Source organism: Columba livia, chromosome 22 (assembly GCF_036013475.1).
Source record: "Columba livia isolate bColLiv1 breed racing homer chromosome 22, bColLiv1.pat.W.v2, whole genome shotgun sequence".
Taxonomy (NCBI): Eukaryota; Metazoa; Chordata; class Aves; order Columbiformes; family Columbidae; genus Columba; species Columba livia.
The window spans coordinates 4,789,345-4,816,922 of record NC_088623.1 but is presented as its reverse complement, the minus strand read 5'-3'; the positions used below and the strand labels follow the sequence as shown (position 1 = coordinate 4,816,922).

General features: G+C 52.4%; 1 protein-coding gene and 1 long non-coding RNA gene across 4 annotated transcripts in view; both read right to left on the bottom strand.

The window, feature by feature from the left end:
* Nucleotides 1-4,204, bottom strand: part of MAGI3 (membrane associated guanylate kinase, WW and PDZ domain containing 3) — a 56,158-nt gene extending 51,954 nt beyond the window's left edge. For both annotated transcript variants that reach the window (XM_065038753.1, XM_065038750.1), the window contains exon 1: nucleotides 3,798-4,204. In XM_065038753.1, coding sequence (XP_064894825.1) covers nucleotides 3,798-4,119 — 322 coding nt within the window. In that variant the 5' untranslated portion in view covers nucleotides 4,120-4,204. The remainder of the gene's footprint in view (nucleotides 1-3,797) is intronic.
* Nucleotides 4,205-10,096: 5,892 nt separating this feature from the next.
* On the bottom strand, nucleotides 10,097-22,698 carry LOC110364652 (uncharacterized). Of its 2 annotated transcripts, XR_010467616.1 has the most exons (4): nucleotides 16,087-22,698; nucleotides 15,451-15,712; nucleotides 14,758-15,034; nucleotides 10,097-10,723 (listed from the first exon to the last, which is right to left on the bottom strand). It is a non-coding gene; the product is annotated as an uncharacterized LOC110364652 (long non-coding RNA). The 2 variants fall into 2 exon arrangements; XR_010467615.1 differs by lacking the exon at nucleotides 10,097-10,723 and having other exon boundaries at nucleotides 14,481-15,034.
* Nucleotides 22,699-27,578: the final 4,880 nt, after the last annotated feature.

Sequence of the window (27,578 nt, the reverse complement as noted above, 5' to 3'; positions counted from 1 at the left end):
AGCTATGAAACACAAACCCAGGGTTTAACAGCTTCAGGCGCACCGAGACTATTAAAATAACCATTGACTCTGAAGGAGACCTTTCATCCTTTTAAATCTTGCTGTGTTTTTTCACTCTAATCAGTTTTGATGCAATAGAGCCAACGTACATTCTCTCAATAATCAAGGGGCAAAACTATGCGCTCTGGACGCGTTTCTCAAGCGGCTGAGCTAGGAGGCTCTGCCCATTTCTTCCCAGATGCTACTTATAGTGGCCATGAAACCACAATAATTGCCACAGAGTAGCTGTATTCATCAAAGCTCCTTCGTTTGGAAGGAAAACACATTCCTTCCTACACAGTATCTGGCAACTCAGGCTGCAGAAAGAAGAACTTGCAGACAATAAGTAATTTTTCTTACTCTAAGTCTGCAGCCTGGTTTTGATGTATTTTGGCTACCATGCTGCTATGAAGGAAGAAGCATTCTAAGTTATATTTACGAGTATTTTAGCAAGCAGGCTCGCCTGCACACACAAACATCCTTCCAGCTTGATCTGAATGCCATATGCCAACGGGTGGGTACCGTCAGAGGATGAACTTAGCACTCAAAGACAATGGATGCGACTAAAGCAAAACGCTTTGTTTTTTCCTTAACAGAAATCACAGAACCTGCAGCAGTGCCAGCTGGTTGCAAGGTTAATGTTCTAATCCAAGTACCAGCGGCCAGGGAAGGTCCTCGAGCCACAGCGCAGCCATCGTTCGGATGCATGTAAGCAGGCGATTAGCTCCAAACCAGCACTTACCGACGTGTGGCTAAAATACAAATGCGCTCATTACGACGAGCCAGCCCACGGTAGCACGCGTGCGCATCCATACAAACACCGCATCGCGCAAAAAGCCTTATTTCTCTAAACTGCCGTTTTGCCCATCGGATCGAGATGACGATGAGTTATACAAAAATAAAGGTACGGTTCTAATCTCAAACGTCAACTGGAATGAAGGGACAACTTAACTTTTATTCAGATAACCCAGCATCAATTCAGGGGTACCAGCAGAGAGCTTGAGGTCGCACTTCTACAGACTCTGCTCCATCCGTCCCTATCGATACCAGAAAGGAAGATTCTCCTCGCCCGGGGGATAACTGTGACACCCACGACGCAGCCGGGTCTTGTCCTCCCCCTCCTCAGTGATTCAGGATGGAGAAACACAGCGAACAACAAATCTCTTCATCAACAAAATGGTCCATCACTTGTGATGTGCGCTTAACAGATGGCGTTCAAATTAACATTCATATCTTTCGAGTGTCTTATCAAACAAGACTAAACAGCATCTTGAAATTTCCCATTTTACATTTTCTGTGAGCTTGCTAGAAGTATCACAGACAGATTTTTACTGCTGTCAACTAAAGCTGTCGCTGCCTCTAATGAAGGACTACAAAACTATGTGAAATAAAGCAGTTCAGTCCCCAAAACGCTGCTCCAGGCCATGGGGACAGAGCCAGCTCCTAAACAACAAGCCACCCTTACAGTACGTTTTAAAATACTGTATTAAAGGATACTAACACATAAAATTAATGTAATAATCATCTGATGATAAGCTGGCAGCACGTTCCAGTATGGGAAAAATCGCTGGATCTGAAGCTTCAATGTGATTTGTTCTAAAAGTTATATAAAAATCAGCATAAAACCGCTAGTTCTCTTTATACAGCTCAGGCCAGCGTGCAGTTTACAAGCTCAGGATGACTGTGCTAAAGAGCACAGGTCTTTGCGAGACTCCAGCAGTGGTTTCCTTCTGTTGAGAACACCGTTCCCGTATTTGAGCTGTTACAAACCCCAGGAGAATCCTGCTCTTCTCTTTCGGCTGCTACACGGCCACACAACACTCGGCAAGAGCCTTGTTCAGAGTGCATTGACACCTTGGCTGAAAGTCTATCTGAAAATCCACCACACCAAAACACTCGCATTGATCAAACCAACGGGTGAACCGTTGAAAACTAACAGACTTTCTTCTAAAAAGCAACTAGACGGCATTTATTCATGCACCCAATATTTTAGTTCTTAACAGCAGCTTTAACCAACTTGCTGGAATCAGTCCTTTCGATCTTCCGGATCCTTTTCCCACTTCATATTTGGAACTTCTCATGAACATCCTCTGGCTCTGGCTGTTTTCTACTACTCATCGTATCATCTTTTTCTAAAATCTTTCCTGCCAGCTTTAGCTCAACAGCTGGATTAATCTCTCTGTTATGGAAAGTCCCAATACAGGAATACCCCTATTTCCTTCCATGGTAAACACAAGAAATCCCTTTGATCTTCTAACTAAAGTTTCATCTTCCACAAGCTCTCTCTTTCTAAGATAAATTTATTATTGTCCTCTATCTTAAACAATTTGTCCCTCCCCTTCTTTTTTATCATCTTATTTCACACTTAGCTGGTAGCAGTTTGTTCTTTTCTATTTTCTTCATTCAATCAGGGTCTCCCATTTAGGAAGACATCTTTCAAAGCCTCCCCGGGTTCTGTAAGCGCTTCTGGGAGGTGTGGGTTTGTTTTGGGCTTTGGTTTTGGTTGGGATTTTTTGTTGTAACTTGGTAACAGGTGAGATGCATCAGGACCAGCTGGTCAGTTTCTATATAAAAATGACTTTTCATTAGCAGGAAAACCTGATTTAAAAATCTGTATCACCTTAAGCCAAACAGTAACCCTGCATTTATGAAAGAAATATGTTAAAGAAGCCATATAGGAAATATCACAGACTTCAGTCACGGATATACTGGTATCAGTTGGGATTCAGGGAAAAGCCAGTTTCTTTATAACACACCAAGCTCACACCTGGATTGTCTGACCAGGAAAGCGGTAAATCTGAAGCTCATTACGGCGTGAATCATTAGCTCCTGTGACTGCAGGTACCACTATTTAGCATTAACCTGACATTTGACAGGCATGTTGATAAAGAAGACTGTACCACAGTGATCTGATATCATTAGTTAATTGAAGTTTACTCAAAATTAATCCAAATCTATGGAACAAAATCACCCGGAGTTGGTTCTTGGTGTTTCTCTTTGGCAAATTAGAAGCCAAGGGGATGCAGCGATGGGGTTCCCGCCAGCCATGATCCCACCCCCCCGGTCCTGACCACACTCATCCCACTCTGAGAAATTCTTCACGCAAATACCATGTAAAATCCATGTAAAACACCGCGTTGCGGACCCCGCACTCCCGGGGCAGCCGCTGCCCCACCGACGGGGACCGGGACCCTCCACAGGGGATCACCCGGGATCTCCACGCGGCGCCGTGGGGTGACCGCCGAGCCCCACGCGTGAGTCTCACCCACGGAACACCCGAAACAACGGCGCGAAACCACCGGCCCCCTCCGCCCCCGGCTGCGCGGCTGTCGTGGCCGCCGGGGGCAGCAGCCGGGAACCGAACCCTCGTCCTGCCGGGACAGCGGCGCCCCCGGGCTCCAGCCGCGGCACCAGCGGCTCCCCGGAGTCCAGTCCGTTGCCCGTGGCCCCGACGGGCCGGGGGAGCGAGTACTGCCCGCCAGCGCCGCCCCGGGGCCGCAACGGGACTCCGGGGGCCCCAAGCGGTAGCGGGGCTGCCCCGTTCGGCGGAGGCGCCCTCCGGGACCCGAGGAAACTTTCCCAACCCGGCACCCACCCCCTCGTTCCCCGGGTCCCGCCGCCTGCGGGCGGGCGCTCCCGCACCCCTCCACGGCCCTCCCGCCGCCCCGCAGGGCGCCGGCGCGGCGGGGCCTACCCGCGGCCGAGCTCGGCGGCGGGGCGGGCCGCGGGTCCGGCGGGGCCTGCGGCGGCCGGCTCACCTGGGCGCACGGTCTTGAGGCGCACGGGTTCCCTGAAGTGCCGGACGACGGCCAGCGTGTCGCGATGCGTGAGGCCGCTGACGGGGGTGCCGTTCACCTCCAGCAGCACGTCGCCCGGCGCCGGCGCTTTCCCCGAAAGCAGCGCGGGGCCCGGCGCGCCCTCGCCGCCCGGCAGCAGGCGGCCCGCCAGGTAGGGGAACTCGCCGCGCTCGGCGCCGCCGCGCAGGAGGTCGGGGTCCGGGCCCGCCGGGCCGCCCCAGGACACCACGCACTCCTGCACCTTGCTCAGCCAGTGCCGCTTCTTCCGCAGCGTCTTGGACATGCCGCACCACGGGGCGCCGCTGCCCGCCCCTCCGCCACCGCCGCTCCCTCCCCGGCCGCGGCTGCCGCCCGACTGCCGCCCCGCCGCGGCGGCGCCCCGCCCCGCCGCGCGCGCCCCTGGCCACGCCCCCCGCCGCGCGCCCCCGCTCCCGCCACGCCCCGGTGGCCGGCGCTGGCCACGCCCCCTCAGGCCGCCGCGCCACCGACCCCGCGGGGCGGGGCTTGTGCCGTGATGGACAGCGCGGCTGCCGGACCCGCCCTCGGGACCGGGACGTGGGACCCGGGACGGGGACCATCGGGCTGGAGCGCGGGGGTTCAGAGCTGGGCTGAGCACACCGGGCAGGACAGGGCTCGAACCGCCGGGTACAGCTCCCATGGCGACATTTTTTCCAAAGGAAAACGCAAATCCGGCGTGTTTGCCCTTCCCAGGAGCGCGGTGCGGAAATCTGCAGGGACAGGAGCTGTGCTATTCTATTCTATTCTATTCTATTCTATTCTATTCTATTCTATTCTATTCTATTCTATTCTATTCTATTCTATTCTATTCTATTCTATTCTATTCTATTCTATTCTATTCTATTCTATTCTATTCTATATTCCATTCCATATTCTATTTTCTCTTCTCCTCTCCTCTCCTCTCCTCTCCTCTCCTCTCCTCTCCTCTCCTCTCCTCTCCTCTCCTCTCCTCTCCTCTCCTCTCCTCTCCTCTCCTCTCCTCTCCTCTCCTCTCCTCTCCTCTCCTCTCCTCTCCTCTCCTCTCCTCTCCTCCTCTTCCTCTTCCTCTTCCTCTTCCTCTTCCTCTTCCTCTTCCTCTTCTCTCTATTCCATTCCATTCCAGTGTGGTACTTAGCCCACACCAGGTATGGATTACACACATGAACGTACTATGATGCTCACGGTGTTTGGGAGCATAGCACAGCAGTTTAACAACTGAAACTATTAGAAACTATACAGCAAAGTTTATTCAAAATCAGCCTCACCACTGTAAATGCCAAAAATGAATCCTCTGAAAGCTTGATGGTTCAAATTGCAAATTTCTCTGCCCAGTCCTCTTAAATTGTTTTTCTCTTAGTCAGAGGTGGAATTTCCCCTGTAAATCCTTTTTGCTATGGATGTTTTAAGAGCATCTCGAAGGCCCTTGCTGGGCAGTGGGTCCGGGGCAGGTGGAGCATTGCTATTGTTTGCAAACAGAGAGGCGTGACTTTGCGTAACTCAAATATTTCCTTTGCACAGGAGGAAATGAAGACGCTGGTATCTGTGGAGCCCAAGGAATGTTTGCTGACTTGTGAAACAATGGATTTTTGTTCCCATCGCTGCGGCCTGGTGTTCACCTCCGTTTGCACAACAGAGCGCACTGGAAGTATCACATTTCAACACAAAACGTTTTGCAATGGTAAACAGCAGCAAGTGGTTAGTGGCTGCACAGTACAGAAACCAAAAAACCTGCTCACAACAGATACCAGTAACTTCTGCTACCAGATATTTTCCAGTTCTTACAGATTCCTCCGCCTTTACAGGCCTGTTAGTCTACGACTTATACAGCAGCGATTACTAAAAAAGCAAGAATGCTTCCAAAGAAGTCAGAAAAACACCAATCTGATAATAAAGGCACGCTTGCTGGGGTAAAACAGTGTAATATAAGCTTGTTTGGGGACATTAACCTAATGCTCCCAATACATCGAAGGTACGATGCCTCCGGCATTAATGGAGTTGCCCCCAGTGCAGGTTCAGCTCCTTGTGTTCAGTGCTATTCGAGGGACGTTGGGCTCTCTGCCAACAGCCACGGAAAAAACTGCCAGCCATAAATGTCCTTTCACGCTTGGAGAACGGGAGCAAGAAGGCTGAAAGCTTTGTGGCGTTCACGATCTGGGCATTAAAAGGGACGCTGTCACATTGCTTAAAACCAAGCTTCAGTGTTTTCCACAGGAATCGTGACACCGGGCATGATCTGTAATTTATCAGCTGCTGACAGTGGCCTGTGCCAGACGTTCCGGAGAATGCGTGTGGACATCTCAAGGAGGAGATGAGTGTCCTTTGAGCTCCAGTTTATCCATCCCCCTAAACAGAAGGGTTATCCACCCTTCATCTCTCAAAAGAAGACGAAGGAATGTGCTCTGCACCACCACCAGCCCCAGCCGAGGTGTGAAGAACCGTGTTTACTGAGCACGAGCATTTGGAGTCTCAGCGAGATAAAAGGGACCATTGAAGGGACATTGCAGCAGCATCACCGCCACGTCCCACTCTGCTCCATGAAAATGGGGTGCTGAGCTCTGCCGCAGCGGAACCCAGGGAACAAACGGCGTCGAGGCCGTGCGGCTTCTCGGCAGGCGGGGAAGCGAAGTTTGTTTATCACGCTGCCAAAGTTCAAAGGCAATCAAAACGGCACAAACATGTCAGGCTGCTGTTTAATTAGAGCGTGAAGACATGCTTTCTCGGAGCAGACAGAAAGAGAAACGCGGCGCTGCGTTTGGACTCCTCCGAGGTCCTTCTGGTGGTGCCCAGCACTTGCGATGCCACCGTCTGTGCCACATGCAGTTTGTCTGTCCTGTGCTTAAAGGGAAGAGACCCGATAGAGGCAAAATACTCACGCAACACATCCAAAACGAGAACAATTCCATCCTCAGCAAGGATGACATGACAGCAAGTCGCACCGGTACACAGCAACGTGCAGATGTTTGTGTGTGTACAAGTGTGTTACTATCTCCCCACCCAAGGAGTGGGCACAGAGCAGCTCCGAGGGTCTCACAACAACATGGCCTGAGCACGATGCTGTTAAAGCTTTTGGGCTCACTGCACTGCATGAACTGAAACCAAAAAGAGTTGCCGGGGAGCAGCAGAAGGCGCAGCGTTCGTCTCCAGCAGCCGTGCTCATCTCAAGCACGGGCTAACAAATAATTCAGTGAGCTACGTGCCTCTGAGGAAGCACAAACAAATCACGGCTGGGTAAGAGTGGTTCAAAGCCAGACACTTGTTTTTCTGTGGATAGACATATCCAGAGCTATCTATTTGAAAACTGTGTGACCCTAAGATACAGTTATCAGGAAGCAAACTTTTAAACACGTAATAAATTAACTTGTACAGGAGCAAAAGCTGCCATGCAAGCAGATCTTACCAGGAAATTTTGTCAAGCTCTGGAAGAGCTTAGAGAATAAACCCAGGTCTTAACAGAGATGCGTGTCAGCCTGGGCTGACTAAGCCCCAGTGCCTGGACTGCTCACCTGGGAATGGAAAATGTATCAGCCCCAGCAGGTTGTACATTGGTGTCGATGGATGCCTCACTGATACAAAGCTGCTCCATAAATCTGGTGTGTTTAATACACGCGTTGCCACAGCATGCAAACAAGAGCGTTATGTCCTTCCCTCCCCTCCCTGCCCCCCTTCCACAAATAAAAAACCACCCTTGAGCAATGCGGATATTAACTAGTGATCATTACATACCATAGGCATTGGATGTCTCATAAATAACCATGTAAAGTTTTCAAACAGCCGGAGTGTTGGTCTGGGAATTTACTATGTTTTGACCAAGACTTCACAGCAAATTAATTCAAGTCAGATCATCTTTATGCCTCAACCTCCCAGCTACACATTCAACAATATTTCATACCTGAAGCACCACAAATTCCTTTAAACTAATGTTCATAAAATGAAATAAACCTCCATGGAAGGAGGCTGTGTGTAGTCAGATCCCCGCAATGGAGACTATGTGAAAATAAAAGGCACCAAATAGTTTACTTGCTTAACACAAGCATCTGCCAACAAGTTTAAAGCTTGGACAACCGAGGAGTCAGCTCCTGGCCTGTATTGTTCGTGGTTTGCACAATGGTTGGTTATCCTCAAGCTGGCAAAAACAACAAAAAAGAAAGAGAGGAAATGATTTCCATCAGCAGTTGCAATGCACATCTCCACAGTAATATGCTCTCTAACACTTTTCATCCACTTTGCTGTTTCCTCACCCTCAAGAATCAAAACTTCCAGAATAATGAAGAAATAAGTAACTACAGGGATTGCTCCACATACGCCCGCTACAAGCGCGGCTGCTTGCTGCTCTGTGTTTCTGCATAAGAATTAACGAGATGAACTAAGAGGACTTGTCAAAGTGAATAAAGAAGCAGCCTATGCAAACACCCGTCAGCCGCCGGCTCTGGGGTAATCATTTGTAGGAACAGAATCACCCATTGCAAATATTTCCTCTTGAGAGCTTACCTAAAGCAAATCCCATTCAACTACTGCTTCTGGGACACTATTTAGACCATTTATCAGAAACAGCGGAGCTATTGGTTTGATGATGTTTTACCATGTTCTTCAGCTCAGCCATTTCTCCCCATTCAGGTGTGTTTCTGATTATTACCCGCTAGAATTCCTCGCTTGAACCTTCTCCCTGGTGTCAGCCTACCCCTGCAGAAACCGAGTTAGCATCTGTAAGCAGTTCAGCTCTGTCAGTGGTTTTACATCTTTAATGGGATCTGAAATATCTCTAGCAGCCTTGTCAAGTTTTATAGCCCCGTTCGTAGGGATTTGGGATAGCTGACAAGGTCCAAAAGCCTATCCCAGTCTGAAAAGCGTAATCCCCAGCTCCTCTCTGATTCCTGCTCCTTTTCACCAGTCACTTTCTGTCTTCTAACTGGGTATTGGCTGCATGACCAGCTGGGGAAACAGCAGACACAGCTTAGGGCAGGGATTGCAACCCACTGTGTCTGTACACGGTCAGGGAACGCACAAGGAAAATTTGATTTCTTGAGAGCAGATGCCCACTCCTGCCACCACTGCCTTCCCTCACCCTGAGACACAGAATCACAGAAGCATTTCGGTTGGAAGAGACCCCCAAGATCATTGAGCCCACCCATAACCCAGCCCTGGCACTGCCCCATGTCCTGAGAACCTCATGTCCGTCTGTCCAGCCCTCCAGGGATGGTGACTCCAGCACTGCCCTGGGCAGCCTGTTCCAATGCCCCACAGCCCTTTGGGGAAGAAATTGTTCCCCAGATCCAACCTGTAGTCCACAGTCTCACTACAGTCTGCTCTTTTCTTTTGGGCGGTTTCAGCCCAACACAACCGGCCTCTTGTTTTGCTGCAGTTGCACATGTAGCTGGTTTTGTCACTCCGAGGATCTTCCAACAGCACTAACGTTTCAGAAAGCATCGCCCAAGCAAACCAACCTTGCCCAGCTGACAGAGGATGCCTGTATTCTTTACTCCTAACAACATGATAATTCATATCCAGCTACTCTGTCGAAAGCTATATGATTAATACATTTCTTGTCTTTCCATGATTAGTGTTTAAGCAGCAGCAATGGCATGCAAGGGTTTTCGCAGACTTATTTAGAAAAGATTGTCCCCATTCTTCCTTTTTTAATGTTAATAATGTAGTTAGAGTCTCAGTAGATCTGTCATAAAATATATTATCAAAGGAACCAAGATAAGCACAGAATTATTTGCTGTTTGGAAAATCCAGACACATCACAGAAAGCAATAATAACACGAAATAACTTTGATAAAAGTTTTAAAGAAAGCTTTTTTATAGAGCCCCGGCAGTAATTAGAGCTCATATTGAAATAAGCTTCTTAGTGTGGGCTTAAGTTAATTTCCATTTTAGTACAAGAAATGGAGTAACGCGCTGTGATGGATCAGACTTCACCTCGAGGGAGGGTCACCAGGTATCGCTATGAGAGGTGAAGAGCCCATTTACAAGTGTCCCTGGTCCCCGGGGAGCCCCAAGGAGGCACCTTTTCGAAGTCATTTCTGTCCTCCCTCCCTGTGCCCAGTCATACTGACCACACAAAAATAGCACCACTACCTCATAACATAGTTCTGGAAGCCCTATCCTATCTTAATTCCATTTTTAAATTATTGCTCTAAACACACTGAGAGATTTTCTAAATTATTTTGTTCCTGGCAGTATTTTTACAGTAATACATGTCACTGTGGACCTAAACCTGATCAGTACCTTCTGGTGTTTTAAATTAAATTAATAGCAAAGGACTCTTTTGAGTACATGGGATATAATAGAGGCTCCATAGGTTTGCCATTCTACTTTACCATTGTCACGTAGACCTAGTTTGTTTTCCAGCCATTAGTGAATAATGACAATATAACAATCTCCAAAGCTCACCATTCCAGCACCAACCTCTCCTCTGACTTATAATTAATACATCAAAATTAATTTCCCCCTCGGAAAGCAGGGACTCTTCTTTCTTTGCAGATGGATCTGTTTCATGGCCATCAATCCTCAGCTTCCCGCAGTTTGGCTTGGCCTCGCTGCCAAGGACACTGTGGTGGAGCACGCGGTTCTCCATCCCTCAGCGTCAGCCCTCGAAACCAGCTCCGCTAAGAGAGAAAAGCAAAAGAAAAGAAGAGATGGACCCTATAGGCTCGGACACTATTTGTTATCACTGCCACGGTCTTTTACTGGTCTCCACAGCACAGCGTTTTGTCACAAAACGGAGCGAAACCATGCAGGAGCGCCTCGAAAACCCCAGCAAAGGTGCGAAGACGAGGAGCGCGGTGACGCGAGGGCTGCACGCCGGGGAGGAGAAACGCTGTGATTCTCTTCTGCAATAACCCCGGCTTGTCACAAGGCTGCCTTCACGCTCAGCTGCTTATAGAGACCTATCAAGACAAAAAATTAAACAGGCCATTAAGCAGCACTCCGGTGGATTAACGTTAGTCTCTCTCCCTTACGCTGCAGCATTTCAAAATTCCTTTGAAGTTTGCATATTAGAAAATCACTTTCCAAGCCACATAACTTTCAGCTTTAGATGTTTCCTAACAGTTCTGTGGTTGAGGAACAGCTGACTAATCCTTTAGGATTTAATGAGGTTAACTAACACGCACAGCTTTGTAGGGGAGCTGGAGCTGGTATTTTGGTAGCGAGCATGAAAAACAATGACAATAAGCATTCTGTAATGAGCTGTTATGGGGTGCTGCATCACTTCTATAACTTTTGCCAAAGCTGCTTTTTCATTCCCAGAGCACAGGCTGGAATTCTGACCTTGCTCAATTGTCACCCCCAGAGCCACCAAACAGCAGGGACAGCGACAGCCCCGCATCCTTCTCAGAGCACCTGTGCTGAACCATGGGCTTAATTCGGTATTTACCGAACACGCCAAAGTTGCATGTAACAAGTTGACAAATAAATTCATTAGGATGCAATTACAGCGATCAGAACCGAGGCTACTCAATTATTTTTAGCAAGAACATGTAATTAACTGCGGGTTCACGTCAAACGCTGCCTGATGTCGTGAATCAGGTTGGGAGGATTGGCTTGCACAGAAAAACACAGCAGTGTTTTGGAAAGATCTGCCTGTTACAGCCCATAGAGCATAATGGCACTAGGAGGAAACAAAACTACATAGAATATTTGCCTTTTGCTCGTTTGTAACTCTCCCTCAGCCCACAGGAGCCTGGAAACAGTGGCCAGGGCTGTTCTGCAAAAGCAGTTTCCTCACCATCTCTTCCACTCGTGATTTATTTCATGGGAAGTTTTCTTCTAATAATGAGTGGGAAGTTCAAATTATATACATCATGCAAATAAAAATAACCCCTTCCGGAGCAGTAGCCAAGCAGGTGGCTGTGTAGGGACCGTATGTAAAAAGAGGGAGGAAAAAAGGAAAGCAAATCTTTCAGGATTAACTGGGTGCATAAAACAAGAGAGTAGTGTGGGTGTGAGCAGTGTAACAGGACCTGGGAGATGTGGCACAATCTGGTGAGTTACTGAAGTTAATTTGGTTAATTGTCCGTCCCTCAGCCCCAGGGCAGCGCCTTGGGAGTCCTCCTGTCTCATCTGCTCGGGGTGAAGGTTTCTGCAAAGAGCCCAACATTCCCACGTCTCATTTGCAACTGGACTTTTAACAGCCTCGCATTGCTTGCCAAATAATAAATAAGAAGTCTTTACACTGCAGTATTTAGGTTATTGCGGAGAGATCTAAACAAAGCCTGAAGAGTAGCTGATTTAAGACCCACGGTTGGCACAGCAGCACGGCTGATGGCTGCAGCACGTGCAGGAATCATAGATGGTTTGGGTTGAAGGGACCATTAAAGCTCCCCCATCCCACCCCTGCCATGAGCAGGGACATCTTCACCAGCTCAGGTTGCTCAGAGCCCCGTCCAGCCTGGCCTGGGATGTCTCCAGGGATGGTTCATCCACCACCTCTCTGGCCAACCCGGGCCAGGTTGCACCCTCAGGGGCAACACTTTGTCCCTCATGTCAGCAAGCAGCGCACAGGCAGCTCATCCAACATAAACCCCCTTTCCCAGCCCAGGGCCATCTCTGGAGAGCCCTCACGCGTGGCGATGAAATGAAGGCATCTGAAGCATTACAGAAAAATGCCTCGTTGCAGCAAAACCACACAACACTGGATTTCGTCACCTCCCTGTGGCGGGACAGACCCCGCAGCGAGGCCGGGGGCTCAGCGAGGGCAGAGCCCTGGGGCACCCAGCCCTTCCCGGGGAGGGCAGAGCCAGACGTGCCCACGGACTTCGCAGCCCAGTGCCTGGGAACCGAGAGGCACCAAACCGGAGCAGGAGGCACCAAACCGGAGCGGGACACACCAAACCAGAGTGGGACACACCAAACCAGAGCGGGAGGCACCAAACTGGAGCGGGACACACCAAACCAGAGCGAGAGGCACCAACCCAGAGCGGGAGGCACTAAACCGGAGCAGGAGGCACCAAACCGGAGCAGGAGGCACCAAACTGGAGCAGGAGGCACCTAACTGAAGCGGGAGGCACCAAACCAGAGCAGGAGGCACCAAACTGGAGCAGGAGGCACCAAACTGGAGCAGGACATGCCAAACCAGAGCGGGAGGCACCAAACTGGAGTGGGAGGCCCCAAACCGGAGCAGGAGTAGCCCCATGCACTGACACACAGGGCTGGCAGAGGCAGGAGCACCCCAGGCTCCATCCCAGCCCCGCACAGCATTTCTGCGCCCAATGATTTATGCACTGCTAACTCACGTATTATACTTCCCTGCTGCATAATTCATACTCTTTTTTTTTTCTTTAGCAGAAGATAAAAACTTCACAACTGCTAATGTGCAAGTGTGTATTAACGCAGAGGCTGCCAGACAGAGCCTGGATTTGGAAGGAGCTCTTGAGAAAGAGCCAAAGTCCCTCTTCTGTAAGCAGATTTATACATTTTGAAAGCGATTGCCTGGTCGGTAACGGGCTCCATGCGATTCTCCAGTGTTTGCTGCTTCATCTCAGGACCCCTGAAGAACTTGGAGCACCGCAGAAGCAGAAATAAATAAATAGATGATTTCCTTTACGTGAAGCTGGGCTGGATGTGCTGTATTGTTCATGTTCCACTCCTGCACAGAGCAGTAAACCGAGCACAGAAAGGAGGAGATAAGAGCGTTCATTCCCACGAGGAGCACGGATAGGATGAAAAACAAGTTTTTTAAGTCATGCTTTGTGCAAGGTTGTTTATAATGCCTGTAGCTATTTTTAAACCTGGGAAATGAAGGGCTGCAAGCTGCAGAGAGCCCTTGAGGGTGGGTGCTTTGTGTTATATATCACTGTCAGGTGAACGGGAGCGGACACGCGGTACCCGGCACGGGGACGTCACGACTCCATCCCTCCCCTTCCCCAGCTGGAGCTGTGGGGTGACCCCAACCTTCACAGGGACAACGTCACTGCAAAAACCCCTCCCAAAGACATTGCTTGGGGAAAAAAGCATTGCTGGAGCTGAAGAAGGGCTGGCCCTGGGACATGGGGATGGGGAGTGTGTGGGAAATGGGAAACGTGGAGATGCTCGGGCTCCTTCAGCAGGTGGAGGGGGGCAGGACAGCCAGCCAGCCCCCGCCCACCTCCCACCCCATCACTGGCGCTCGTTAACACTGGGATGCTGCCAGCAGCTATTTTGAACAGTCTGTGACACTTGGAAAGTGAGAAATCAATTTCCAGAGCCAGAATTTCTCTCTCTAGTGTTATGGAGAGATTTGAGGCCAGCCAGGCTCATGCTGCACGACATCCCTGCGGTGCCTTGACCGAGCTGTACCTCTGCGGAGAGCCCCCCACGGCCCCTGCGAGCGCAATCCCCGCCACCAGAATCGCAGAAGCGTTTCTGTTGGAAGAGATCTTCAAGCTCATTGAGTCCAACTGTTCCACAACATCCCACATCCCTGAGAACCACATCTCCGTCTGTCCAACCCTCCAGGGATGGTGACTCCAGCACTGCCCTGGGCAGCCTGCTCCAATGCCCCACAGCCCTTTCCAGGAAGAAGTTTTTCCTAATCTCCCATCTAAACCTAATCCAATTTAACTGCAGCACTTTGCCATGGCACAGCTCAGCTCCCCAAGGCTCAGTCCTGGCTTACCTGGGGATCTGCTCTGCCGTTTCCTGGCGGTTTGATATGTGTTCATCAAAGTGAAAGGGATTAAAAAAGAAATGAATGATAAATACCCTAAATGAGTTGGATCTATAACTGCTTCCCTGGTACCACTAGCACACTGTCAATATATATAACATTATTGAAATAATAAGTTAACAACTTTTGCCTGTAAATTAAAATCTTATTGAAATAGATGCTGATTACAAGGCAAACATCTTTGTTCTAATTATCTTAATTACAGGCTTTTAATGGCAAGAAGTTGTAGAAATAAAAACAGACGTAAGTGACAGCTTATAATGGTGATAGCCGCACCTGCTAGCACTTCTGCTGAGTTGTCAGGGTAATTAATGCACTGATTCCTGTTGAAGGCGAGGAGAGCGGAGGGTTTGCAGGCAGGCTGGCCGAGGGATGTATAGGCACACGACTGTCGCGTGAAGTGATGGTGGCAGCTTGGCCAAGCTCAGCATCCCTGTTTATACAGTGCAAGACCTGGAGATTTGCCGCAGCGAGCAGAGAGCGGCTGCTTTGGAGGAACGTGTGCTGGTGTGATCCGCTGGGTAACGTGGCACACGGAGTCATAGAATCATTTCTGTTGGAAGAGATCTTCAAGGTCATGAAGTTCAACCATTCCCCAACCCTGGCACTGCCCCATGTCCTGAGAACCTCATGTCCGTCTGTCCAACCCTCCAGGGATGGTAACTCCAGCACTGCCCTGGGCAGCCTGTTCCAATGCCCCACAGCCCTTTGGGGAAGAAATTGTTCCTAAATCCAACCTCAACCTCCCCTGGTGCAACTTGAGTCCATTTCCTCTGGTCCTACCAAACACTGACGTCTCCATAGCCGGCGATCTCCCTGCTCTGCCTGTCTATTTCTGCTACCCCCCACGCTCCCCAAGGCAAACACCTCGGACGGTGTCAGATCTGGTGCCCACCGATCCCAAGCAAGACAGGCCAGGTCAGTGCTGCGGCATAATTAGTTAATTAATTCCTCATCATTTTGTCCTACCTGGCAGGAGCGCTGAGGCCAGCGCCGCAGCCCTGTGTGGGGTTTGCCATTGGCAGCTTGCAGGGAGCCCTGTCCGCAGTCCCTGCTCTGACAGAGGCTCAATGAGGCAGAGGGGTCCCCAGCCATGGGTTCCAATCTGTCACCTCCCCGCAGGGACACGGAGCTCAGCCCCCAGGCGCTGGGACGCTGGGCAGAGCCATTGCCAAGCAGAGGGACCAGAGCAGGTCTCTGCTTCCCAGCGGACGGGCAGCAGTCCCCTCTTCTGCAAAGAAACACAGAGAAGGAGAATTAATTTCCATTTGCTCTGGTTCAGCACCAGCAATTGCATTCAGCCTTTTGGGCTCCCGGCTCCACTCCCATTGCCTGTGCCTGACAGACTAATGAATTTCCTTTGATTACTTGTCTGCGCTGTGCCTGCTACCTTCATTTTATTCTCATTTTAGCTCCTTATCTTTCTTCACACTCTCTTAACTTCAGCCTGTGAATGGCTTCATCCTCTCTAAGTGAGGCTGTGCTGCCTCTCAGGCTCCTTATCATCTCTGAGAGCACAAAAAGTAATTCACCCGCTTCGTCCTATTGCTGGATGCCACGCAGCCCTCTCAGAGAGACGGGGTTGAACTCACTGGAGAATAATACCTGGCTGATTAGCGGGTAGAAAAAGCCCTGGCAATGGAGGGCTGATGCCTACTGGCCTTCCTCGCTCCATCCTCATCCTCAGCCGCTCCGTCCTCGGGGCTCCCGCACCAGGACACGGTGGGTGCGTGGGAGAGTCGTGACATTCACTGCATGGGGATCTTCTTTTCCAGCGCTGTCCTGGCCCACTTTAGGTTTAGTCTGGAACTACCAAAGGTACTTCAAATAATTCAGTAAATCCCAGCGCTACCTGTTTACGCTCAGCTGAAGAGGGACATTATTTTTCCTGGTGAGGTATTTGGGCAGTGCCTGAAACCAAACATGCAGAAGGTTACATCTATTATTAAAAACAAAACCAACCAACCAACCAGAAAACAAACCCGAACCCCACTGTGTTGAAACAAATGCAGCAATAACACTCATGGCCTGGGGAGCCACAGGTTTTGTCCTTAAGATGAATATGACAAAGCTTTCAGGTTTCTACAGGTCATTTATCAATGTCACATCCTAGGAAAGAGCGTCTCAGCACTTCTCCTCAAGCTCTTCATCTGTCGCTGGCAGCAGGAGCAGGGCCAGGGCTGGGACACCAGCAGTCGGTACCCGCCTGCATTGGGCCATCGTGCCCATGGACCACGTGCTGGTGCCAGCGAGAAGGAGCAATCTGGGCTTTGTTTTTCTTTTCTATCCACCTGGACATACGAATACAGGACATTTTTGGAGACCCTGAAGAAGAAAAGTGCACCCCTTTGAATTCCTAAACCAGCAGCATCTCTAAGAATAGGCTCCGAAGGGAGAGGGAGGATGAGCGACACAAGTTCAGCACCTTTTCTCACTGCGCAGCATTTTGAAATTTGAAAAGTAAAAATACCGTGCAGAATGGAGGCGAAGGGGAGCAGCCAGTCACGCTGAGGACATTTGGAGGAGTGTGCTATTATATAAAGCAAGGCAGGGAAAGGTTAGCAAATACCACTCCTTCCCTGGGGAGCCCTTCTCTTGCAGGAGTCATTAGTGCACTGGCAGGATAACAGATCCTCTCCGCTAATTCTTTAGGTCATAAGCAAATTAAGACAGAAAAGCCGATCTGCTATCAATCTACATTAGGCATGGCTGACCAGCTCACCTGTCTGGTAGTCGCTCTTTCACAGAAAGGTTAGGACTGGAAATATCAAAGTCGTGTCCTTAAGCTGAGCAGGTTTTCTGGCAAAGGAGGTGCCAGGGCTGCAGGGTCCGGCTTTGAGAAAGGGTCTCTCTGACAAAGCCCACAGCTCCTGCTCAGCTCCAGAACACGTTGCTGGGTCATGCTGGTGCGGCTTGTGATTTGGAAAAGGACAGAGCAAGAAAACGTCATTCACGGGACAGCAGAAGCTCCGTCCTTGGGCAGGAGCAGCAGAGGGAGGGCGCTGGGGAGGCAGAGGCTCCCCTGGGAGCAGCTGGGTCTCTCCCAGCGTGGGCGCAAAGCGCTTTTAATAACCTAAAACATAAACTGCTCAGTGAGATTAAAGCAACCCACTCCAGGGGAGGATTAAACGCAGGTCTGGGGTCCCGGCGGGGAGGAGGCGCTGGAGAAGCCTCGTGCCGGTGCTTTGCTGCACGGCTGCTTTCGCGAGAAGACGCGTTCTCTTCCAACCTTGGGCAACACGATCCGTCTTGTGTTGAAGCCGTGGCAGGACAGTGAACCTCGCAGAGCCGACTTCAAACAGAAACGCTGCCTGCGAAACCTCCAGAGTCACATTCGCAGCGAACAAAACCCCCCGCCCGCACGCAACACGGCGTTTCAAATCCTGCCTTTAATCTCAGGTTCCAGTAACAACGTTCTCCCCATCCAATTACTTGTCTTACAATTGACATCGCAATATTAAATTCCTGAGAACTAAAGCGCTTTGAAAATATAACCTACTTTAAAGCAGACAAGATTTATAGCGGAGGTATTTACTTTCTAGTCCTTGGCGCTATCAAAGTCGCTGATGCCTGATCAGCAGCCCCTCAAATGAGGCCTCAGAACACACGTGGTCTGGTTGGCGTTTGCCTGGCACTGTTTGCAGGCAGCAGCCCCAACAGAGCCGGGCACAAGGCTTCGGTGTTGGGTTTGGCCGGGCTGTGATTTTGGTGCTTGTGAGCAGGTGAATGGCAGAAAATGCCTTTGCTGGTGCAGGAAAAAGAGGTTGATTGGCCATCCCGATCACAGCAAGAGCTGCAGAGGGACGACAGAGAAGGGAACAGAGCTGGGGAGGGGGCTGGAGCACAAGTGTGATTGGAGCAGCTGAGGGACCTGGGGGTTCAGCTGGAGAACAGGAGCTGAGGGGAGACCTTCTGATCTCTGAACTGCCTGAAAGGAGCTTGGAGCCAGGGGGGGTCGGGCTCTGCTCCCCAGGAACAAGCACCAGGAGCAGAGGAAACGGCCTCAAGTTGCACCAGGGGAGGTTGAGGTTGGATTTAGGAACAATTTCTTCCCCAAAGGGCTGTGGGGCATTGGAACAGGCTGCCCAGGGCAGTGCTGGAGTCACCATCCCTGGAGGGCTGGACAGACGGACATGAGGTTCTCAGGACATGGGGCAGTGCCAGGGGTGGGGAACGGTTGGACTCCATGATCTTGAGGGTCTCTTCCGACCAAAATGATGCTGTGATTCTGTGACAGCCAAACACGGGGGCATGGGTACAATCAGTTTGGTCAAACAATCTAAAAGTAAAGAACCACCAGCCATACGTTAGAGAAAAGCTGCCATAGCGGGAGACTTGGCCAGCACCTCTCGCCACACAGTGACCTGGCCCAGAAGGGTCCCCCTGTGCCGACCCCACCCAGCACTGACATCCAGCCCCATCTGCTTCTCTGGTGGCACCAGAGCGGGTCCTGAGCCCCATCACCACGTCCCATATGGCTGTTGGTTCCGGTTGACTCTGTGTGTGCCCTTGACTCCCCTGTCCCACTGTCACCACTGTCACCGGCAGCCACTGAGGCTGCCGCATGCGGCTTCAGCTCGTTACGACGCAGCTGTAGCAGCCATGAGCAGCTCAAATGTAAAATGGGAAAATCTTTCCAGCAGTGCAGGCAGCAATTCTCAGGGCAGGCAGGCAGGCAGTGGTACTCCTGGTACACGTTTCTGCCTGGCCTCATCTCTAATCATAAATTTCTGCTCTAACCTAAATGGAGAGGCATTAACTTTCGCTCCTGAAACAAGGTGCAATTAGCTGGGCATAAAAGAACACTGAAGTGATGCTAATTACCCTCTAAAAGATGAATAGAATTGAGTCAGAGAAGCAGAAAATTACCTTTGTGGGAAAACAGTTTCAGAGTTTAAACAGAACCAGTGGCAGTGGCTGGATGGGCACCACAAGGTTCAGCGCTGCTTCTCCTCCTCTTCCTCCTCCCTGGTTCCAGCTGTGCCACGAGCCTCCGTGCCAGCCAGGCAGGACCCTGGGCACCGCAGCAGGGTCTGCATCCCACCTGTGTCACCCTATGTCCATTGGTTTGGGTCTGCATCCCACCTGTGTCACCCTATGTCCATTGGTTTGGGTCTGCATTCCACCACATCACCTTATGTCCATCGGCTTGGGTCTGCATCCCACCCGTGTCACCCTGTGTCCACTGGCTTGGGTCTGCATCCCACCCGTGTCACCCTATGTCCATCAGCTTGGGTCTGCATCCTACCATGTCACCCTATGTCCATCGGCTTGGGTGTGCATCCCACCATGTCACCCTATGTCCATCGGCTTGGGTGTGCATCCCACCATGTCACCCTATGTCCATCAGCTGGGGTCTGCATCCCACCATGTCACCCTATGTCCACTGGCTGGGGTCTGCATGCACGTCACCCTGTGGCCACCATCTGGGCCACGAGCACCCGCTGGCACTGCCCTGGCACGAGGATGAAGGATGTGGGATGCTCTGCAGCTGCTGCTGCGTCAGCTCAACCCCCACGGCGAAGAACTTGTCTTTTAACACCAGCTCGCAAGCACCTTGGCTATCCCATTATGTTTATCCCTGGAAACCATCCAGGTTTTTAATTAGCCCTTCCCATTTAGCAGTATTCAAGGAATCTATCGTGCTATTTTCACATCCATCCCGCGGGCTCCTCTGCACTGCCCCGCGGCACTTTGCTGATCAGTAATTGCTTCTGATAACAGCGCATAATTCATCACCGACAAACTCTCCTCACAGCCTGCTCCGAGATGGGCAGCAGCTCTGCGGATGGGCCAAACCCCCATTATTTGCCCTCCTGCAAAGCTGCGGCTCCTCTAGAGCATCACACCAAACCCCAAGCCCGTGTGGGTTTGCCAAGGTGCTGCCCTGTGCCACTGGGTCCCCAGCACACATGGTGGTGACAGCACTGACGCAACAAACTGGGTTCTGCCGCAGCTTCGCTCTCCTGCAGCCGCAAGGAATTCTGTCCGTACGCAGCGTGTCAGCCGCTCGAGTCTGGGCCACTTTCTGACTTTAAATCTTCAGGTTTGCTCCGCGGCTGCATGTGCCCAAAGCAACCGAGGGCTGGAACCCAAACGGCACAGCTGCAGGGCTTTATGTGAGCGACACGTGCGGCAGCGACGTGCCACGGCCAGCCCGGTGACAGCCCCCTGCGCTGCTGCTCGCTGTGACTTTCAGGGCTGAGCGGCCAAGGTGAGGCGATGCTCATGTCCTTCAGATCGCAGCAGCGGGGCTCCCAACTGCACCCAGCACTGCCGGGGCTCCAGTGCTCAGCCCAGACCTCCCCAGTTCATCCCACTCGGGACTGGGTTTCCCCAAGAAAGAGCTGGGGATCGTGGGGGGTTTTATCTATCGCAAAACCACCTGCATTCGGGACCTCAAGGAGCTTCAAGCCCATCTGTTCCACGCAGGCAGGCAGCACGTGGTACCGTGTAGCTCCAGGGACTTTTAATAGTAATTAGCAATCTGTTCTGCTCAAATCTCGGTGGTGAGGACTCGGGGAAGCCGTTTGCCGGGCTCTGGAGCGAGGCACCCACCGGGACGGCTCTGACACAGCTGCAAATGCTCCCAGAGCAGCGAGGGGGCCGGCTGACACCTCCTGCTCCGGTTCATACATAGAAAACCTTTATCTTCCCATCAAAGCTACTCCTGGGTTTACACTTATGGGAAAATCTCATGGAATAGGTTGTGGGAAATAAAGATTTTAAAAAGCAACTTGAAAAGCAGTCCGGGAGGCTTCCAGGTACCGCTGCCGCCTGTTCTCCCTGCTGCGCAGGACTCGCTGTACCTGCAGCACAGGCTGGTTGTTCCAGCCTGGATTTGAACACATTTTCCATTTACGAGATGCATTATTTACCAGCTTGACATGCAGCTAATTTAAAAACAAGATTTATCAGCACAAAAAGTAGCACTTGCTGTGGCGGCTTCCAAAGAGCACAGTAAAGTGCTTGGCTGGGCTCGTGCTGAGTCTGCAGATTCCCACCCCATCCATCACCCAAGGGCGGCCCTGGCCCCGCAGACCATGGGCTTGGTGCTTCTCGGCCCCTTCCAGCCCCAGGGGTCTCCGCTCATGTGTCACCGGGACATGGCCCGTGTTGGACTCATGGTTCCAACAGCTAAACAAGGAGGCTCACGCCAAGGGAATGACCTTCCTGGCATCACAGCAAGTTCAGAGCCAGCAAAGAGCCCGGATCGCACAATCAAACCCTCCTTGGGCAGAGGGATGATGACCCCAAGGGAACATCAGCCCGTCCTGCTCCAAAGCAGGGGAGCAGCTCGTAACGCACAGGAGCTGCAGCATCGCAGGTCCTTGGGCTCCCGTGGGGAATTCGGGGGGCAGCGCGGGGTGGTCTCTGCGTGGCCACCTCAAGGAGAAGCCAAGGAAAGGGATGAGCATTCGCCATGCTGTTATCTGACACGGGAGGGTGTTACAGGACGATACAGGCACAAATCCTGCACCCCAACAGTACCCCGAACAATGCTGGAGGAGCCACACGGGCGCCAAGGGATTTTTAGACAAGCCGTGGGAAGTGTCAGTCGCTGCGCAAAGGTGCGACTGTTCACAGAGCCAAGTGTAACCGGAGCTCATCAGCACATCAATGCCCACCCTGGAAACGGGTATCGGCTCTCAGAGGACCAGTGTCCGCTCCCAATGCGTTCTCTTCCTGGCCAGTGTCCACCACCACACTCCAGGGACCCATCGGGCTGTTAATCAGCAGGGGGGGTGTCAGAGGATGGACCAGACTCTGTTCAGTGGTGCCCAACGCCAGGGTGAGGGGCAACGGGCACAGACTGAAACACAGGAGGCTCCATCTGAACATGAGGAGAAACTTGTTTGCTGGGAGGTGCCAGAGCCTGGCCCAGGCTGCCCAGAGCGGGTGTGGAGTCTCCTCCTCTGAGACATTCCAACCCGCCTGGACCCACCTGTGTGATCTGCTCTGTGACCCTGCGTGAGCAGGTGGACTGAGGGATCTACAGAGCTCCTGCAGCCCCAACCACAAACCTGAGCGTGGCTGGGACCTCCTGAACACAGCGGCAGAGCCACGGGCACACGGGTGAAGGACGCCTGTGCCCGGCTGAAAAAACAGCTGAGGGTCCCGTTGCCGCCTGACACTCCCACGCCGCCGCTCCCGGACACGTGGCCCCGCACACGCTGCTCCTGGCACCGCTGCCCCTCCTCTGCAGCCGGAGCAGGAACAGCCTGTAAACAAAGATAAATATTTAATGTTCAAAAAGAAAGAGTTTGTGGTGACCCAGATTTCTTTCCCCCAGACGCCCCGCTGGGCCCATAGGGACTGAGTGGGGTAGGAGCACTGCCACGGACATGTGTGACCCCCCCAGCGCTCAGAGTAGCCCCCAGCCCACATAAGCCAGGACAGCACATTTCCCCTGCCTGATGCCCTGTCCTCTCAGGGCTCCTCTCTCAGGCAGCTCCACAGGAGCCATAGAATCACAGAATCATTTTGGTTGGAAAAGCCCCTCAAGATCATTGAGTCCAACCATTCCCCACCCCTGGCACTGCTCCATGTCCTGAGAACCTCATGTCCATCTGTCCAGCCCCGGGAGCACCCACCAGCACCGCGGCACCGGCAGGACCAAGGGTGCTGCTCTCCTGCTCCACATGCAGCAGAGTCACGTCCTCCAAAGGCAGCGATGCCTTATCAATAATAAAAGGCAATTTCCCCAGACAGAGCCGGGAGATTACGCAGCCCTTTGCGCTCCTCATCTGCCACTGACAGGATGGGAGGAACTTTAATAAGCCGCGATTTGACAGTAACACAAAACAACAACAGCATTAAGGGAAGAATAATGGCAAAGGCAGCTGTCAAAAACCTCATGTTCTCTAACCAGGAGAAAGAAATCAAAGCTGTCAGGTCCCAAGAGAGGAGCGAAGGGCAGCGGGAAGGGACGGCAAGCAGGTACCGCGGGAGCTCAGCACTGGGATGGGGTGGACATGGGAACCACCACAGCACCAGCCCAGTGGAGACCCCGTATCACCACAGCAGGGTCAGCAATGTACCAGCTCCTGGGGAGGGAGAAGCACTGCGAGCAGCAGGTGCGGGGTCAGCAGGACACGGTGCCGCGTCCCCGGGCTGCACCGCGCACAGGGAGCCGTGACCGCGGCCCCACAGCCCCGGCTGGCTGCGGAGCGGGATGGAGACGGGCCAGCTGCTTCTGCGTCAGCCTCCGTGCAAACGGGCAGAGGACATCTGATGGCGCTGAAAGATGGAGAAATGAAAGGGATCCAGAGCTGGGCTCCGGAGGGCTGGGGCCTGGAGCTCGCACAAGCGTTTGGGCACAGGAGGCACCACTGACCCCATGGGGACAGCACTGCTGACACCAGGGGAAGAGGGGACACATCTCAGCAGCAGTGCCTGGACCTTGGTGAGGCTGCGAGAACCAAATGGCACACAGCAATGATTCCAGAGCCCCTTCACCCCCCGGCCACAGCAGATGCATCACTGTTAATAACACCTGAGCACAGCTCAAGCCAGTTTGACCTGCTCAGGTGAGGCTGGCAGCGCAATCTTCCCTTTAACGAGGTCACTGGATTTGTGGACGCTCACACATCCCCCACACGTAATTTGAGCCTTGCTCAGTAATTCAATTTTGCCCACAAAAGTTCAAATCCCATCAGTGCCGCTGCTGGGGAGGAACGTGCCCAGCAGAGCCAGAGCTCCCGGCTCCTCACCGGGGGAGCCGAGCGGCATCGCTGCCGTCCATGGGGATGCTGGTGCGGTTCAGGGCAGGCGAGAGCTCGTGGAGAGTCTGTTGTGCCTCGATACGTATAACAAAAAAAAACCAAAGATGAGAGAGATGCCCCAGTGAAGACCAGATCCCCTTTTGAATATGGGCTGCGCTTTATGAACCACATTAGTACGAGAAATGCAGAAGCACAACTCTGAGCCCCTGGATGGGGGCTGGATGTGGCCCTGCTGGCTGTTTTCATGCACTGTAGGCCCCTGCCAAGTGAAAGATTCCCAGCGACCAGCTTCTGTGATACAAATCACAGCATCATTTTGGTTGGAAAAGCCCCTCGAGAGTTCCCCAGCCCTGGCACTGCCCCATGTCCTGAGCACCTCCTGTCCGTCTGTCCAGCCCTCCAGGGATGGTGACTCCAGCACTGCCCTGGGCAGCCTGTTCCAATGCCCCACAGCCCTTTGGGGAAGAAATTGTTCCCACATCCAACCTCAACCTCCCCTGGCGCAACTTGAGGCCGTTTCCTCTGCTCCTGGCGCTTGTTCCTGGGGAGCAGAGCCCGACCCCCCTGGCTCCAAGCTCCTTTCAGGCAGTTCAGAGATCAGAAGGTCTCCCCTCAGCTCCTGTTCTCCGTGCACAAAACCCTGCAAAACCCCTGTTCCCTCTGGATCCAGGTCCCTGCGGAGGCGACTCTGCTCTGCAGGACAGACGGACACTCCTCTCTCAGAGGCTGGATGCTCCTGCTTCCTCCAGCTGCAGTTTAGCATAAGTCACCGCGGGGCCACGACACTCGTTACACAACCTGCTCATTAATATTGCAGCAGCCGGCAAGGTCGGGCGTTGGGCAGCCAGACTGGCCAGGCAGGTGCTGCATTTTGGGAGCAGCGGAGGGAAAACCGCTCCATAAAATCACGGCTGCAGCCTGAACGCGGTGAGGGAACCGCAGACCTCTGGTGCTGCTCCTGCAGGTAACGAGAACGCAGGGAGGAAAAACACTAAGTAGAAAAGCAACATCCTGCTCAGGACACCGAGAGCCTCTCACCATCAGATGAGCATCCCGAGGGCGAACAGCCCCGATGGGCTCCCCAAAGCTGCTCCAGATCCAGCGGTGTCGGAGCATCCAAGGGCCCAGACCTGCCCCCCGCCCAAAAGCTGGTCAATAAAAACCAGCGAAGGGTTTGGTAATGTGTGCGCCTGGAAAGACAAACAAACAGGGCTTAATGAAACCTTTATTTTAAAAATATGGTTTTTAATTTAAATGCAAATTGGGCGCTGTGTTATCCGCAGGTCACTTGCACTGACACACTGCTTAATTAGCAGGGATGAGACTCAGGAAGCAAAGGCAGCTAATAGCTGGCCCTTTCCTGGGCATTTGTTTTAAGTTAATTAACATTTTTCGGAAAGGGATCCATCCTGCTCTGCAGAACAGCTCCTCTGTGCTCAGCCAGCCCTTTCCCAAGCCAAGCACACTGCCAGGGACGCTCTCAGCAGGCTATTAGCTATTAATCGAGTAGGGCACATTTATTTCTGCATCCTGAACCCCCCTTTGGCGAGTCACAAATCACAGCCCCACCGTTCAATAGATGCGCCTGCAACATCCAGCGTCAGGGAAAAAGGTATCAACAATAAATCTCAGCAAGGACCTGGGAGATTTTTCTAAACGCCGGGGTGAATTACATATATAAGTCTTCAGAAGAGACATTAAACCTAATGTGAAATTGAACCTTCAAAGTGATGAGCGGAGCAGTTATCCCCGGTGTTACACGCAAGTTATGCGCAAGAGGATCTCGTTTAGAGAAAATCTGCCTTTGCCAAGAGAGATGAGCTGGAATCGAGAGCCGCGATCTGTGCGTCAGCGCTCCCGGGACGGAGCTTTAACCCTTCCCTGGGTCCAGCTCTGCCTTGTGCCGCTGCCGCCCAGCGCACGTGGACCCTGGGCACGGAGTGGGACCCAAAATGCTGCTGGTGCTGAACCGCATCTGGGAGATGTGAACGGTGGGAGATGTGAACGGTGGGACATGCAGGAGGTGAGAATGGGGGGACAGTGCCAGCCCGGTGGCCGCAGCGCTACTCGCATGGACCAAACAGGAGCAGCACCAGGATCCTGCTCTGGGACAGGAAGGTTCTTCCACCTTGTTTAGAGGGTGGGAGAGTTGGGGTGTTCAGCTCCAGGAAGACCTTATTGCAGCCTTTCTGTACTTAAAATGGGCTGAGAAGAAAGATGGGGACAGACTTTTGAGCAGGGGCTGTTGTGATGGGACAAGGGGTGATGGTTTTAAACTGAAGGAGGGAGATTCAGGCTGGACATGAGGAAGGAATTGTTGGCCCTGAGGGTGGTGAGAGCCTGGCCCAGGTTGGCCAGAGAGGTGGTGGATGAACCATCCCTGGAGACATCCCAGGCCAGGCTGGACGGGGCTCTGAGCAACCTGAGCTGGTGAAGATGTCCCTGCTCATGGCAGGGGGGCACTATGGAGCCGGGAAGGTCCCTCCAACCCAAACCGTTCTGCAATTCTATGGTTCCCCTCTGCGGGATGAAGCAGCTGCCAGCTCACAAGATAAACCCTGATTGAAACATTATCAGCACAAAGCGGCCATGGATCAGGATGGATCCCGCAGCAGCGGGTCCCCCAGCACACAGCCGTGCGCAGCAGCCGCCAGGGCCTGTCAATAAACGCTCACAGTTTAATCAGCGTGTGTCCCTCCAGAGAGCAAATCGATCACATCTCATTGGGAGAAAATGAGATAAACAGCAGCCTTAATAGCGCTCCATTTCCCTGCAAATAGGAACTCCAATGCGGGCCGGCTGCCCGGGCGCAGGGAAAAAAGGCCATTGGTTAAGGACATGCTCCCAGGTTGTCCCTTCTCTGCCAATTTTCTGCGTTTCATCCCATTTCCCATCCTGATGGGATGAGAAGGGGTGGTGGGAGCCCAGGGCCCGGCTCTTGGGGACTGTTCCCCTCTTCTCCCAGTACCTGGTGGGCACCAGCTCCCCCTCCGCATCTCCATCACGCAGGAGGACGCACAACAGGACCCGACCACCACCTCTGCTCACCTGGGGACCCACAGACAAGAGCCACGGCGTGTTCACGTGCTCAGCGCTGCCCGTCCCTGCCCTGGGGACCTGGCAATCCCTCGTCACTTAGGTCTGGCTGTGGGTGAGGTGACCCAGCACCCTCCACTGCTTTTCATCAGCTACTTCGGCGCAAAAGCCATAAAAATTAGGATTTAGTTTATTCAGTCCCTATAGTGCCTGCCCACACTAGTTTCATTCTGAAAAAGGGTCCCGTGTCTCTTCAGTTTCCTATGGAGCAGGGGGAGGGCTCAGCGCGGCTGCCCAGGCACCAGAGCCCAAGCCCCACCAGGGATGCGGCTCCCG